The sequence below is a fragment of the Peromyscus leucopus genome, chromosome 3, assembly GCF_004664715.2.
Source record: "Peromyscus leucopus breed LL Stock chromosome 3, UCI_PerLeu_2.1, whole genome shotgun sequence".
Taxonomy (NCBI): Eukaryota; Metazoa; Chordata; class Mammalia; order Rodentia; family Cricetidae; genus Peromyscus; species Peromyscus leucopus.
Window position 1 is genome coordinate 40363547 of NC_051065.1, and position 17558 is coordinate 40381104.

At 38.4% G+C, this 17558-nt stretch overlaps 1 protein-coding gene across 13 annotated transcripts in view; it reads right to left on the minus strand.

Moving 5' to 3' along the window:
- Srpk2 (SRSF protein kinase 2) overlaps positions 1-17558 on the minus strand; it is a 218125-nt gene that overhangs the window by 114747 nt on the left and 85820 nt on the right. For 3 of the 13 annotated variants that reach the window (XM_037203583.1, XM_028855545.2, XM_037203584.1), the window contains one exon: positions 16214-16277. The exons of 6 other annotated variants lie outside the window; for them this stretch is intronic. In XM_037203583.1, coding sequence (XP_037059478.1) covers positions 16214-16251 — 38 coding nt within the window. In that variant the 5' untranslated portion in view covers positions 16252-16277. Of the gene's footprint in view, positions 1-14440; positions 15353-16213; positions 16620-17558 lie in introns of those variants that run through there. 4 more of the 13 variants (XM_037203589.1, XM_037203582.1, XM_037203587.1 and 1 more) reach the window with 4 other exon arrangements.

The window sequence follows — 17558 nt, forward strand, 5'->3', positions numbered from 1 at the left end:
TGTTCCTTCTCAGGTCTTTGATGTGGTTGAAAACTAGATAGTTGTAATTTCCTCAGTTATGATAAAAGATAAGTTAGATATAAAACCTTAAACTCACAAATATAAGATAGATAGGACATCTTCTTTAATATTGTAACTATAATTCTTGCTCGGTATTTGTTTTGTTATATGTAATTTTACCATGTTAAAGTTAAAACCTTACTTTTTAAAAAAAGAAAAAAAGGGGAAGTGCTGTGGATATTGCTCTATATAAATAAAACACTGATGGCCAGTGACCAGGCAGGAAGTGGGTTGCCAGGCAGGAAGTAGGTGGGACAAGGAGAGAGGAGAATTCTGGGAAGCGGAAGGCTGAGGAGACAGACACTGCAGCCACCGCCAGGACAAGCAGCATGTAAAGACTCTGGTAAGCCACCAGTCACGTGGCAAGGTATAGATTTATAAAAATGGGTTAATTTAAGATAAAAGAACAGTTAGCAAGAAGCCTGCCACGGCCATACAGTTTGTAAGTAATATAAGCGTCTGAGTGATTATTTTATACGTGGATTGTGGGACTGCAGGGCTTGGTGGAGCCTGGAGAGAAGCCCTCCAGCAACAGTAGTAAGTTCTACTACTATGAAAATTAGCTCTACCTTTGTCACTAGCTATGAAATCTTGTGCAGAAACTCTGGATAAGGTAGATAATAACTTTACTTTTCTTCCAAAATGAGTTGGACAGCCTGGCAGAGGCTCCCCAGAGGCTAGGAAGCGCACATCTCAGTGTCCCAGGAATCAAAAGTTATTCAGAGGATTTTTGCAAAGACAATGAAATAAAAAAGAAAAATTCATTTCAAACAAATATGATGTCTTCATTTGTGTACCTTGCAATAAATACCTGCACCTACTGTGAAAGGGAAGTAAACTTGTCACCATGATACCACAGCAAGAAACATATCAAACATGCTCTTCTCTAAATTACGAAACCCCAACGCAGGGACTGTCATGTAGGACAAACCTTGTTCACTTTATCACAAAATATTTTTTTGATTTATTTATTTATTATGTATACAGAAGAGGGTGCCAGATCTCATTACAGATGGTTGTGAGCCACCATGTGGTTGCTGGGAATTGAACTCAGGACCTCTAGAAGAACAGTCGGTGCTCTTAACCTCTGAGCCATCTCGCTAGCTCAATAATCATTCTTATTGTATATAGTTTGCATTGGGTTTAGAACTTTCTTATTCAGACTAAGGGGGAAGTATAGTGGGTATTTGCTTCACCCGTGACCTAGGACTAGCTAGCTCGATAGAGGTGGTGCTTCTTGCCTGCCTATGTGACCTCTTAAAAGGGAAGAGGGAAGGGGTCTCAGTGTCTCTTGGACATGTAAGGCTTCCTGGTACAGGGTTCAGTGACCTGATCTGGAGCTTTCTCCATCTTTGCCTAGGAGACGAAGAGGCAACAGCATCACTTCCTTTTGTAGCAGTGAGTCTGTTTTCCCCATAGAACCCTTTAATAAATCGATATACATAGACCTTTGAGGCTCTCATTACAGGTCCCAGGATCAAACTCGGTATCAGTCAGTGAGTTTGGCAGCAAGCACCTTTCCCTCATAAGCCATGTCGCCAGCCCTTCCTCAGCCTTGCTGTTGGTGACCTAACACTTGAGCTGGGTGTTAATATTTTTTTTTTAAATGCCGAATGCCGTTTATTGTAGGAGGGAGGAGGTCTTAAATATAGGCTTATAGCACAATGGGAGAACCCCGGAAGGGCAGAAGTTCCTACCTATGTTTTACAATCTTGCATCTAAACTGTTAACGCCCATTATTCAGGATACACAGACAAGGAACTTCCCTTAAGCATTCAGGAGGGTGAACCCGGCAGGAAATTAGCATAGGGAGGATATCAAGGTCAAGGTCAGCAAGCAAGACAATAGTGACCCAAAATGGGGGCCAGGGCCCTACATGTCCCCACTTTTACTAAAAAAATGAGCTTCTGACTTAGGTTGCTTGGGACGTCAGCAGGTCACCTTACCCGTCATGGAGACACCTGCCCAGGCTACACAGGAGCTCTGTCTTAGGTTGGTGAGCGCTCCCCAGGCATTAACTGTCTCTGAATACTCATTATCATAGAGGCTCAATCGTGTGTGAGCTACAGAGTTAACTGCTGCCAAAGATCTCAAAGTGGTGCTGGGCTTGCAATCTGTGTGTTCGACACAGAAAAGACCAACAGAAGTCCTAACCCACCCATAGCCAGTGGGCTAAAGGCAACTGAGCCATTCCCTTCTTTAACGAGCCTTACTGCAAATTGAAGTCCTACAAAATATTTTTAACAGAAGTTTTCACTAAATCAAAAAGGTGGAACACCCAAGTAAGAAAAGAACAGACCTTTTCATTTTGACTGGAAAATGTTGGACTAAACAAAAAGTTTCTTTCCTCAAACTAGGTTTAATCCTATCACACTTTCCTCTCACCAAATAAAAACACCTACTGCAACACATAGAACCAGGGAGGCTACCTAGCAGGGGGGACCCTAGGATGACTGTGGCTTATAATAAGTTTTGGTTTTACTCAATTACTGGGCAATCCTCAATCAAACATTTCACTATTAGGATAAGAATTTATATTGTATCAAGCTGATAAAAGAAAAATAAATAAATTAACAACAACAACAAAAAAAAAAGCAAGGATGGATGCATGGATTGCCCTGGGAAAGGAAAATAGGAGAGATCACCATGAGTAAACTGGGGGTGAGGGGTGGGCAATGAAGGGCAGAGAATGGGGATGAGAACATAAGGGAACAGGGATGGATTGGGAGATCAAGGAAATAAATACAGTGATAGAGGGAGACATCATGGGGATAGAGAGAAACCAGGTGCTAGGGAAGTTCCCAGGAATCCACAAGGATGACCCCAGCTTTAGTGGAAAGGATGCCTGAACTGGCTTACCCCAGTAATCAGATCTGTGAATACCCTAATTGTTACCATAGAGCCTTTCTCCAGTAACTGACGGAAGCAGATGCAGAATTTCACAGCCAAACACCAGGCCAAGCTCCAAGGAGTCCAGTTGAAGAGAGAAAAGAGGGATTCTATGAGCAAGGGGCATCAAGATCATGATGGGGAAACCTACAGAGACAACCAAACCAAACTAGTGGGAACTCATGATACTTAGACCAACACCATTGGCGCCTCCACAGTCCTCTGCATAACCAGACAGTTAGGTAGCTTGAACTGCTTAGGGGCCCTCCTGTCAGTATGATCAAGATCCATCCCTGGTGCATGAGCTACTATCTATGGTGGGACACCTCGCACAGCCTTGAGGCAGGCAGAGGGGCTTGGATCTGCCTCTTCTGAATGTACCAGGCTCTGCTGACTCCCCATGGGAGGTCTTACTTTCTTGTAGGAGAGAATGGGTGGTGAGTGGGTTGGGGAAAGGCTAGGAGGGAGAGGAGGAAAAATAGTAAATTGGTATGTAAAATGTGATTGGTATGTAAAATGAATAATAAAATTTCTTAGTAAAAAGAAAAAATAATAAAATAAAATAAAAACAGCTACCCTCACCATGGTAAAGCTTCCTCATCCTGAAGCACTACACCTACATGATAATTATCATTCTGCCTCAGGAAACACATGTACATTGTAGGTCCAAGGAATAATATATTAGACAGGCAGTTTAACCAACTAAGCCACAAAGCCAGCCCCCAGGAATATTTTTACAAACTCTGGTAAATTTCACCACAAAAAGCTAGTGAGGGAGACAAGAACCAAAATTCTGCCCAAGTTTTAATTTTTTTTTAAAGTACTAGCTAAAACTGAACACCAAGAATAAACTGAAGTTAAATTCTCTTCAGTATATATTTAGTGGGTGAGTGAGTAGGTAGATGGGTGAGGTTTGAATACTATAATACTATAAACTATAATCTATTTATCTTGATTATCAGTTTCACAGTTAAGAACTGTACCATTTTATTTTTGAAAATTTAACACTAAGAAATCCACTACATTCTGTTTTCAGCTCGCAAAACATTAGGGAGAGGAGCTACATTCTGATGAGTAAGATGTGGGAGGTTAACATTCTCACTAAAAGAAGATAAACAGCATCTCCTAAGAAATCCCAAAAAGGATTTTATCAAAAAAATAAGTAATAGTGAATTCCTAAATTACTGATCTGACTTACAATAAGGAGATAAAGTTTTACCCAAATAGTCTAATACTCTTAGAACAAGAGCAAGTGAGTTAGACAGTAGATAGGGTGACATAAGAAAGCAAGCCACTCAAGGAACAACTAGGCTTTCCTAAATGAAAACATAAAGGCTAAGGCAGCTGTGGTGTTGTACATGTGTAACCCCAAAACTCTTGAGGCTAAAGCAGGACGATCGTGAGTTTGAGATAGCTTGGACTACAACAGAAAATTTAAGGCCAGCCTAGGCTACATAAAGAGAAGAAGTGGGGAGGATAATAGGGGAGGGAAGAAAAAGGAAAAAGGGGGAGAAGAGAGCGAGAGACCTCATATAAGCAAACCATCTATCTGAAATGAAAAGTTTAGATATAAGTTCTTGAAATGCTTCAAGAAATTAAGATTCATTACTACAAACAGAATACACATTTTCTTTTTTCTCACTGACTATTCCACTTGACAGCTAACAGCTAGTCAAGAGCACACTAAGGACACCTTAGGTATTTCATAAATGTATGACTGAATAAATACAAGAATTTACATGTCTCAGTTATACTGACTTCACTTTAATGTAAAGAGTCTTTACTAGAGTAAAAGTCACAAGGCAGAGACTGAGAAGTCTACACCACTTAAAGTATTCAATAATGTCAGCTATATAGCACTCAAACTGTTCTTGAAATTTGAAAGAAGGGTGCATGGGATCCCTGTGTGCACTGCCAAAGACAATGTAAAGTGTACTCTTCTGAAGGAAAATTTATGTCCTGTGGTGGTATTGTGTTTCCTGAAATAGTGTGTACTCTAATAAACTTATCTGGGGTCAGAGAACAGAACAGCCACAATATTAAACATAGAGGTTAGACAGTGGTAGCACATGGCTTTAAACCTAGCATTCCAGAGGCAGAGATCCACCTGGATCTCTGTGAGTTCAAGGCCACACTGGAAACAGCCAGGCATGGTGACTCCCGCCTTTAATCCCAGGAAATAATGGGAGGAGGCAGAAAGGTATTTAAGGCGTGAAGACGAGGAACTATAGCAGGTTAAACTTTTAGGCTTTTGAGCAGCACAGTTCAGCTGAGAGGCATCCAGTCTGAGGAAACAGGATCACCTGAAGAACTGTCAAGGTGAGGAAGCTGTGGCTTGTTCTGCTTCTCTATTCTTAAAGCATTCATCCCAATACCTGGCTCCAGGTTTGTTTTTATTAATAAGAACTGTTAAGATTTGTGCTACAAGCAGTTAACTCTGCAGCTCACACAAGATTGAGCCTGTATGATAATGAGTATTCAGAGACAGTTAATGCCTGGGGAGCGCTCACCAACCTAAGACAGAGCGCCTGTGTGGCCTGGGCAGGTATCTCCATGACGGGTAAGGTGACCTGCTGACGTCCCATGCAACCTAAGTCAGAAGCTCATTTTTTTAGTAAAAGTGGGGACATGTAGGGCCCTGGCCCCCATTTTGGGTCACTGTTGCCTTGCTTGCTGACCTTGACCTTGATATCCTCCCTATGCTAATTTCCTGCCGGGTTCACCCTCCTGAATGCTTAAGGGAAGTTCCTTGTCTGTGTATCCTGAATAATGGGCGTTAACAGCTTAGATGCAAGATTGTAAAACATAGGTAGGAACTTCTGCCCTTCCAGGGTTCTCCCATTGTGCTGTAAACCTGTATTTAAGACCTCCTCCCTCCTACAATAAATGGCATTCAGCAATAAAAAAAAATAAAAAAAAAAAAACAGATTTGTGCTACAATGTCCATCATCAAAAACTGTACAAACTGCACTGCAATAATTTCACTTCTAGAACCAACACTCAACAAAAAATAAATAAAATAATGATAGAATATCCACTTAAAACAGACACAGCCTTTTAAAAATCACTATGTGGGGATAGAGAGAAGGCTCAGTGATTAAGGGCACTTTCTGCTCTTCTTGGACTCTTTTGTTCCCAGCACCCAAATCAGACAGTTCACAACTGCCTATAAATCCAGCTCTAGGGGCTCCTACATCCTCTCTGGCCTCTGCAGGTATGTACACTCACATGAGAGATACACACACAAACACAAAGTTTTAAATATTTTTAATACTCATTTTTTAATCGTGTGTGTATATGTGTATGCACACACACAAGTGCACCAACAGAAGCCAGAGGCATTAGATCCCTTAAGTCTGATGTTTTAGATGGTTGTGACCTGCCTGACATGGGTGATGGAAACCAAACTCAGAGCCTCTGGAAAAGCAACACTTGCTCTTAACCAATGAAGCAACTCTCCAGTCATCTTTTTTTTTTTTTTCTTTTTTGTAAATAACACTACAAAAACTAGGCTACTAAATATTCTTTAAGAACATAAGAAAAAAAGGAGTTAAGGATAGGAAGTAAAATCCAAATGTCACTATGATACTGTGTTTTGTTTCAGGCAATAGTGACACTGCTATAAAGTACATGTTTGTTTTTATAGCTCTACTTGACAGGAAAGCCTCAGTTATCTTCAGTATCTCAGTATCTTAGCAGTGGTCACCAGGGTCAGAATGCCTGAAATGTTACAACAATCTGGAAATCTACCCTTGGAATGAATATAACAGCCTGGCACTGGGGCTCATGTCTTTAATCCCAGCACCCAGGAGGCAGAGAAAGGTGGATTTCTGTGAGTTCAAGGACTGCCTCGTCTACAGAGCAAGTTCCAGGATAGCCAAAACTACACAGAGAAACCCTGCCTCAAAAGACAAAAAGAAAAAAGAAAACAACTTAAATTGTATGCTTTCTACCTATGGATGTGACATCAAGTGCTCATGGTGTGAAAATTCCTCTCAGTGGGTCTGCACAGGTGGGTAAGTGTGTTATGGCACAAAGAAAATGATTTACCGTGATCTGCACCCGAAAATCAGGTGCTCTCTCACTGGAGAGATTGGACATAAAAATCCAAAACTCAGAAATAAAAAAGCACAAGAGCTAGCAAACCTTGGCCTGTATTTCTACACAATCAGGAGTCCCTCGTGTGGCAGTTATCTGCACCCTCTGTCATATATACCTCTGATCTTTAAAATACTTTGCCCAGAAATGTAACTATAATGACTAATTATATATATTTTCAGAGCTGAGGACCGAACCCAGGGCCTTGCGCTTGCTAGGTGAACGCTCTACCAATGAGCTAAATCCCCAACCCCATGTGTAATACTTTTAAGGAGTGCCAAGGGACGGGACACCCACTGTGGCACCATCCATAAAACTCAGCACTACATGCCCAAGAAATAAACCAAGCTATAGGTACAAGCACTCACCAATATTATCTTCTATACAAATTTTGTACATCAATTATCTGTAGAAATTCTAGTTTGTGCTGTCTGGGGTATGCAGATTTACAAATCACTGAGTGAATGGTTCGTATGTAGCAACTGCTGATAAATATTGGTTAGACAGATAACAAATATAATCTGTAAAAGTTAGTCATAATTTTTCCCAGCCCCATACTATATAAAGGATTGTGCTGCATCAAGAATATGAACTATAGTTATTAAAAGGTAGTTATTTTTGTCATTATCATTGTTATTAAAATAGCTGCTGAGCACAGTTTGTTCAGAACCATTCTTGATATAACTTACCAATTAAGAAAAGATTCATACTGGGGACAGTGTCACAAGCCGGTAATCCCAGCCATCAGGAGACTGAGGCAAGAGGATAAGTCCCAGGGCAATCTTGGTTCCATAGAAAGACCTATTTTGAAAATAAAAATGAGCCAGCGACGTGGCTCGGTAGGTGAGGTGCTTGCTGTACAAGCCTCACAACCTCAGTTTGACCCCAGAATGTGCACAATGATGGAAGAAGAAAACAGACAGCATAAAGCTGTCTTCGGATACCCACATTACACACACACAAAGATACACTATCTTTTTAATGAATAAAGAACCAAGAGATGGTTCAAAGACAAGAGGAAATGATACCATTGTTATACAAAATGATGTTAGATATATGGTACCTAGAACTTGGTAACAAATAATACTGAACTACATACTCAAGGTTCTGCTTCTTTTCCAAGCTTCTTGCATTCGGAGAATCCTACACAAGTCTCACTTTTTTGACACTTGCCAATTGAGATTCATTGTTAACAGAGAGGCTATAGCTCAGATTACAGTTTTTCCACACAGGAGCATCTAGACAGGACATGGGACACTGCTTCTTAAGGTGAGTGACACTGTTTCTCCATCTCCGGTAGAGACAGAAAAATTCTTTTTAAAAAATAGGCTTTAGAATACCATTAAATTGGTTATATTGCCTGTGTTTAACTATAGTGAAATGTAAACTGAAAGGCATGATACTGTAACTATTAATACACTGTGAAATATATGACCAAATGACATACAAAACACTGACACCAAGGGGAAATGTATGGTTTAGTGTTGCTTTTTGTTGTAAAGAAATGGAAAGCATTCAGATTTATCTTAATTTCTATTTTACATTAAAATAAATGTAAAAAGTGTAACAATAAATGGCATGATACCAAAAAAACTAAGACTTGCAATCTTGCAATCTTACATGAATATAAATTTGTTGTGATTATAATCTAATTTATGCCTGTGGCAAAGAACAGACTATTAAAAAAAAAAAAAAAAAGAACACACTATTACCTATATCAAAAGTCTTCCCACAAAGTTGTTTTCTACACAAACAATCATAAAATTAGTCTAAACACAGGTGCTCAGCAGCACAGGCTTTGTATTACCTTTATCCTAAGAACCATGGGAATACAGGTGAAGGGTTTTTACAGAGAATGACCTACCCAACAGAATGTGTTTTAAATGGTTTACACAGGCTTTGATGTGAGCAACATCCTTATCATCAGAAATCAAACAAAATCAAAGTTTAAGTTGGTAACAAATACAATAGTGTAAAAAATAAAGCATATAATTACCAACAGAAGAGCAGTTCAGATAAATGTCTGCTATTTTTAACCAAAAATTAAATGGCAAGGCTACACTTTTATGCTGGTTCAAGAAATTTTCAAGAGCAAGTACAACTTAAATAGTTAACAGTTTAAAAGGTATGAAAATGTCACAAGACTGACTTATCTCCCCAGATCCTAAAAGTAGCCTCTTCTTTATACAGTTTATAAGGTAAGCTTCTAAAAGAATTTACCCGAGTAATTACTTTGCTATTGAAACCAAATCTGAAAACTAATGTTAACATGCATGGCCTCTAGGACCTGTTAAAAGATGATAATCAGGCCGGGCGGTGGTGGCACACACCTTTAATCCCAGCACTTGGGAGGCAGAGGCAGGCAGATCTCTTGTGAGTTCGAGGCTGGCCTGGTCTCCAAAGCGATTTCCAGGAAAAGTGCAAAGCAACACAGAGAAACCTTGTCTCGAAAAACAAAAACAAACAAACAAACAAACAAAAAAAGGATGATAATCAATCGGAATGGTTCCTCATATGACTCCAGCTAAGTTCTAATGCTCATCTCCTTAATAACATCTGTCCTCAAAAACAGTCCCTTCTGTATATAAACCTAAACTCAACAGAAACACATACACAGGTTCATTTATCAAAAGGCATGCATACTATTCATAACCCCATATCCACAAAAAACAAATAGCCTCCAACATCCACCAATAGGTAAAATGGATAGAACTAGACCCAAGCTATAAATACTGGAAAGCTATGACTACACACATGAAGCATGTGCATAACACTGGGAGAGATAAAGGAAAGGTGTTGTTCAATTTTCTTTTACTCTTCTGGGGGGGCCGCCACCCAGCTCCCAAATAAATCACACACATGGACCTATTCTTACTTATGAATGCCCGGCCTTAGCTTGGTTTGTTTCTAGCCAGCTTTTATTAACTTAAATTATCCCATCTATCTTTTGTCTTGGGGCTTTTCCTGTTCTCTTACTTCTGTAATCTTACTCTTACTCCATGGCTTGATACATGGCTGGGTGGCTGACCCCTGGAGTCCTCCTCCGTCACTGGCTACTTCTTTTTCCTCCCAGAGTTCTCCTTCTATACATTCCCTATGCTTGCCAGCTCCCCCTATCCTTTCTCCTGCCTTGCTATTGGCCGTTCAGTTCTTTATTAGACCATCGGGTGTTTTAGACAGGCACCATAAGATAGCTTCACAGAGTTCAACAAATGCAACATAAACAAAGGTAAAATAATATTCCCCAACAAGAAGGCATGTTTTACTTTTGGTTCTGGGGACTGAGTCAGGGCACCCAGTCAAGCTAAGCACATTACCACATCTTTTTTTTTAGGGGTCGGGGTGGCGTGCAGAGGTGGTGAGACAGGGTTTCTCCATGTAGTTTTGCCTGTAGATCAGGCTGGCCTGGAACTCACAGAGATCTGCCTGGCTCTGCCTCCCGAGAGCTAAGATTAAAGGCGTGTGCCACCGCTGCCCGGCCTCATCCACGTCTTCTTTTTCACATATTACTTCTATTTATAAATGTCTCCTACTACACTGTGCTCAAGGATTCTTGAAGGGAGAACCATAACCCAGTACACAACTTTCTACCTCTCAGATCTTTAAGACAGTGCAGCACAAAATCCAGCACTTCTCCAGGAGACCTATGAATCCTTAGTTCACATGTGCCATGTGTCTCTCAAGTGTTTTCAGAGGAGAAAATCCTTTCTCCCTTCAAATGTATCCTTTCAAAAGCTGCTCTCAAAGTTATCTGCCCAAATGAAACTCACTGCTTTCATTCTACAACTCCGAAAGGTAGCTCTCTCACTCCTACTCCACTGCTTCTTAATTCACAGAAACTCTCAAAGACCTCACAGCCAAAATACAACCAGAAAGGCGCAAACCATACAATCTCGTGGATTTTTTTGTCAAAAATCTCAAAGAACATTGTGCTCCATCATATGAACATCAAACATTTCCCAAGCATCCAATTTTGCTTCCTATAACCAAGCATGGAATTTTAAAATGTTTTAAAGGTTCTATTTTCACAATATTCAAAACAAAAACAACTGACTAGCCATATGCAAACCATATGCAAAAAAAAAAAATAAATCAAAGCTTAGTTATCAATCCTTACCTCAATATTAAAACCCAAAATGGATATCAAGATCAAACATTACGAACATATAACTTCTAGCTGAGTGTGGTGGCACAAGTCTTTAATCCCAGCAGAGACAGGCAGATCTGTGAGTTCAAGGCCAGTCTAGTCTACAAAGTGGAGTTTGTACACAGAGAAACCCTGTCTCAAAACTGCTCCCCAAAGAAGGGGGGGCATATAAAGTCTAAAAAAATAAATCCAGTACAAAATCTAAATGATCCTAGGCTTGGCAACGATTTCTTATGTGTCACACAAAAATCATAAACTAAACTTTAAAAAAAAAGTAACAACAACAAAAACTCCACAAACTAAATTTAAAAAATCCAGAAAACTATATTTCATATGGTCTGCAAAATCCCAGATCTTCAGTAAAAAATACTAATAAATACTAAGTATAAACAAAATCAGCATTCAGCCACCAGTTGGATTCATTCTACCATTCAGAAACAAAAAAGAAAAAAAATCTATTCTGTAAACAGAAACTAAGAAAGCAATGGGAGGGTGGGGACTAGAAAAGAGAAAGTATCATCATCAATGAATATACAGCCTAGTGTGTGGGCTGGGGAAAAGGGGAAACGCTCAGACCTCACTACACAGCCCGGAGCAAATCAAGAATACCTTGTTCTAGAACCACCATAACCACCAAATTGCTCCTTTCTCACTATTCTTCAAGGTTTCTGTTGGCTCCAAAAATGATAAAGGATATTAAAAGACACACATCAACAAGCACCAGTTGTGTACATGAAATGCTCTTATATAGGGTAGGGATATATTTATCATCCCTATCACTTCTCACCAATGCTGTTTAACTCAGCACTGATCGAATACAGGCCACAGCATAATGTTTGTTTTTGTTTTTGTTTTTTTTTTTTGTTTTGTTTTGTTTTGTTTTCCAAGACAGGGTTTGTTTCTCTGTGTAGCTTTGCGCCTTTCCTGGAACTCACTCTAGCCCAGGCTGGCCTCAAACTCACAGAAATCACCTGGCTCTGCCTCCCAAGTGCTGGGATTAAAGGTGTGCGCCACCACCGCCCGGCCACAGCATAATGTTTATGACTTTTCTTCCTTCCTTGTTTTTCCCTTCTTGAAAAAGGCAGCAACCAACTTGCGGATTCAGTATTTGCTGATTATCTGGGATGCTACAAGGACCCCTTTTATTAAGACACTAAAAACGTCACAAATACAAGTACAAAGAGCTTGTCCTTTTAGATTCTTCTCCCTGAGAAAACACAAATCCTAATCAGAGCACTGAATTACTAGTTTAAGTGACTGTGGGACATACACCTTCTTGCTCCTTCCCCACTCTACCTCCCCTCTACATATTAAGAAGTTGGCAGTATCTGGTGTAATCCCCAGTGCCAACAACCAACCAACAAGAGAAATGATATCTGGGTTGTTTAGTGAAAAACTGCTACCCTTTTCCTTGTGAAGATTACTATTCCTCCTCTTCACCTTGCGTTCTACCTCATAAACTCCAGGAGAGGTATAGCCAGAACAAAGCAAACGGGGGGTGGGTGTTGCAAAAACTTAAATTTTGCCATTAACTATTGAGTTTACTTTATTGCACTAAATGGGAGTGGACAAGAGTAACCTGTGTCTAAGCACCATCACTACTACCATGCTAACAAATCAATGAGTTCATTCATTCAACAAGCACTCAATTAAAAAAGAACTATTTGTAGTAGGATTTATTCCTGGAACCTCCAGAAGGCACTCTCTTGCAGCAGATGTGCCCTCTTAACTGGCCATAACACACATCAGTTGTTTTTTAACTTATCATTCATTCAATAATATTCTTTGTTATTAATCTTTAGAAAGGTAAATTAAAATTTTCTTCTCTAGAGGGTGTTAAAATTTTTTTCTTCTCTTCAAAACACAACATCTAAAACTAAACTATAGCTGAGTGCAGCTGCATTAATTCTGGCTGGTGAGCAGCCTTCCTACATGGAGCATGTGCACTGTGTGCCTTCTCTACCAAATTACATTTTTATAGGTCTCCATTATTTCATCTGTGCTGAAAGCATAACTTTAAAATTAACTTCAAGAACTACTGTTATCCATTAGTACACTGCATTATCTAAACACACTTTACTTTGGACCTATTTAATTTTTCAACAAAGGAGTGTCCTCAAAAGTGTACAAAAATAAACTAAGTTTTTTCTTTATTATACTTTTCCTATTTTAGAAAGTATATGAACAAAAATAATGCAGCCAATACTAGCTTCCACAAGACAAGCATTTCTATATAGTGGATAAAAAGTCACTAAAGTTTTTAGTGAAAGAGTCACTAAAAACATCCCAGCATAGATTCCATAACGACAATACTCTGTATTCAGAAGCACTGTCTCTAGGAGGGCTCCCAGAAGATCCTCTAAACTGCAGGAACAGAGCTGAGTACAGAAACAATACCTTGTTTTGTCACACAGCTTTAACAGCTTCTCCCTCTCTGAAGAAAGAAAGCAGGTTGTCCTACCTACTTATAAGGCATCTAGAATTTTGGCCCTATGAAGATCTCAAAGACGTCTAACACTTAAGCTACTATGTATAAAATCATTAATCATTTCTTTTCCTTATTTAAAAAAAAAAGAAAATCCATTTCTTAAAAGATAAAATATTTTTAAGATATAATACCTAATGAACAGTGAATTGAAAACTGTGGTGAATGTTATATGATATTATAAGATATTACATTCTGGGCAAGACACTGGTATTAGAAAATGAACTTTTTACACTTGAAATTTTTTCTTTTACAAATCAGCAGTTCTCAACCTATGGGTCATGATCCCTTTGTCAGTTCAAACAGGACCATCAGAAAACACAGATATTTACATTGATTCCTACCAGTAGCAAAATTACAGTTATGAAGTAGGAACAAAAATAACTTTATGGGGTTAGGGATTTAGCTCAGTGGCAGAGCGCTTGCCTAGCAAGTGCAAGGCCCTGGGTTCGATCCTCAGCTCAGAAAAAATAAATGAATGAATGAATGAATGAGTGAGTGAGTGAGTGAGTGAATGAATGAATGAATAAATAAATAAATAAATAAATAAATAAATAAATAAATAAATAAATAAATAAATAAATAAATAAATAAAATAACTTTATGGTTGGGGGTCACCACAACATAAGGAACAGCATTAGGAAGCTTGAGAACCACTGTCCTCAATAAATTAAATGGTCAAATGACATGGCTTTTAATGAAATGGAGAGGAAAAGGACATTTTAATGTACTTATAGTAATTAAACAACTTTTATGCTTACCAAGTACTGAATTGATGCATAAATCACACTCACTACTTCAGTGAGAATATCACAACTGCCTAATAGAAATCCATGCACCTACAAAAATTATAATCAATAAGGCACGCTCCAGTAAACCATGCAGAAAGCCATCCTCACAGCAGTTGATTTCTAAGCTTTATAATTACAACAACAGGTGCTCTCTTTTCTTTCAAATAACCACAGAGCCTAAGTAAATAAAATCATGAAAACATTTTGGCTTATTTCCTATACAATGAGTTTAGTAAGAAAAGAATTCACACATTCCTAACTTCTTTTTCAGAAATATTCATCCACTGTGTTCATCCCTCAACTTACCAATAAAGAATTCATGCTACCGCAGAAGGTTGCATAATTATTGCTATCATCTCATTAAGTACACTCTAGTACAAACTACAGCCAATGCTTGGACTGCTCACTACTTACAACTCTACCCTCCGCTGTTCTATCACCACCATTTTACTGGCAGAACAGTCACAAGGCTGAATGACTGAAATCAGGTGGCTAGCAACAAACCAGAAGTTAGAAAGGTCAAGAAAAATAAATACAAACCTTCTTATGTTTTATTTTCAATCCCTACAGAAAGTAGTTACTTCTTCATTTGTAACCAAAGTGGCACACATAGGCTTATTCACCTAATTCTAGTAAGTCAATATAATCTTGATGCCATCCGATCATGTCCTCCTGAAACTTCAACACATTTTGCCATGGAGGATCAGCCAGTTGTTGTTTAACAATATTTTTCCTGTATTATTTCCTTACCACCAAGTAATTTACCACATTTATTTTCCTAAATTTTCAATCTAAGAACAACAGATAGCCCTGAAAATTAGTCCTGGAAAAGATGAATCAACATGGCTTAAATACAATTATCAACATTAAGTACAAATTGATAAGATAAGCAAAAGAAAAGGTAACCATCAACTCTGCCTAAGAATCTCAATTTAAAACATTTTGGATACATATTGTATATACACAATTTTGATAAACAGAAGTGAACACAGAATATACTTATCAAAATAGGGAACAATTTTTTAGAGCAGAAAAATATCTTCTTTTTGCTTGTAAGACAAAATAGTAATTTTCATGAACTATCATCTCCTTACAAGTATAATCATATGAATGACTGGTAAAATAATTGCTTTAAAAATACTTCTGAGTCATTTTGTCCTTACCTGCAGGCATGAACCATTACTGCATGCAGTGACTGTTCCACTGCCTAGCAGAGACTTGAAGAAACATCATATCTCTTTTTGAGAATGTGACTAATCTGTGTGTTTGCAATTCCTAAGCTATGTACAAATGGCACTCCCTTGGTACATTAAAAAAAAAATAATACTTATTACAAGAAAAAAATCAACTATGTTTAAGCTAGGTATTATAAAATAACCTTGGAAATTCTATGTAGCAGCAACCTCAAAATATAAGAACAAAAATCATAGTTGTTCTTTAAAAAGAAAGCAAGATTTTTCTTGGTTAAATTCTTTTAAGCTTTCAGCAGCTGTCACACATGAACCAGCGGTCTGCCGTGTTATGGTGTGCATGCTGCAGCTGATTAGGCTGACTGTTTTTCTAAAAAAATCAATTACCCTTTACAAAGCAGAACAGCTTGCCCAAATACACATCTTCAATACAGCACAATACCAGCATGCAGTACAACATTATATAGCAAACTTGACAAGGAAAAGATTATGTCCTGTTTGTTTCTTAGCAATGCTACACCATTAATTGTTCATGCAAGAGATGTAGCTGTACCTTTCTGAAGAGGACGACTTCTCAGAGTTAACTGACATCAGCAGCTCAATCTTCTGCTTGATTTCTGGAAAAATCAGAAAATATTCACAACCAAGATTGCCCGCCCTTGCTTATAAGCCTTATATCAAGAGATTTTTCCTTCTCTAATCCCTTTTGTTCAGAATGAGGCCACAAGATTCACAGTACTTCTGTTAGGACTCGGATTCAATGGTGCTTGCTATAAAGGGAAAAAGCTCCAGAGGCATCAGGCCTTGCTAAACTATGCACATGACTGTTTATGAAAGCAGGAAGTACCATTTCTTTTAAGCAGAGGGGTGTCCTTTTTTTTTTTAAGGTGGAACTACACAGGCTCGATAAAAAAATTTCAAATTGAACAAATTAGAATACAAACAAGACATCCTAACATCCAAACTCAATACACTAAGTAATTTAAGAAGCCTAAATTATAGTATTTCAGTCTGCAATGTACAGATATGCAACCCCTGCCTGCTTCTATTTGATTAGCCCTAAAAAATATGGCTCAGTGAATCATTTTTGTCACTTAAGAATGAAATATTAAACCAAAACCCCAATTCAATGATTAAAATACGCTTAATCTTTGTTACAATTTTGATTGTTTTTCATTAAAGACACATTTAATATCTAGTCCCTAACGCCTTTAAAAAGAGACTTCTCTTTTTACACCTTAGTTTTCCCCTCCTCTACACAGTACACAAGTGAACAGCAACACCCAGGTACCGAGCAGAGATGGTATTCTTGTCCTTTTGGGAAAGGACTGGCAATACCGCCTACATCAGAAATTTAAGTGCAAATTCAATTTAAAAAATTGGTTGCCAGAACCCAGTTAGGCAGAATGACTTAAAGGGAAAGTGAAAAGAACTGAGCAAAGGTAAAGACTGGGAAAAATACAGCAAGCACATTTGCCTTTAACCACACCAACAACTACAATTTCAAGTGAGTAAAACCTAAATTATTACTTCATGTGAAAAGCTGTTTTTTTCTATTACTGAAAAGTATTTTCAGCTGTATTTTTTTAAAATACATTATACTTTTATAATAAAAAGTTCATGTTAAAAATAAAATTATCGGAGTTGAGGATTTAGCTCAGTGGTAGAGCACTTGCCTACCAAGTGCAAGGCCCTGGGTTTGGTCCTCAGCTCCAGAAAATAGATAGATAGATAGATAGATAGATAGATAGATAGATAGATAGATAGATAGATAGATAGATAAATGGGGCTATCATTGGAAGCCTATAAGGTCGTGTGTGTGTGTGTGTGTGTGTGTGTGTGTGTGTATGTGTGTGTGTGTTTCCTCGAGGTAAATCGGTGTTTTTAAACGCTGACTA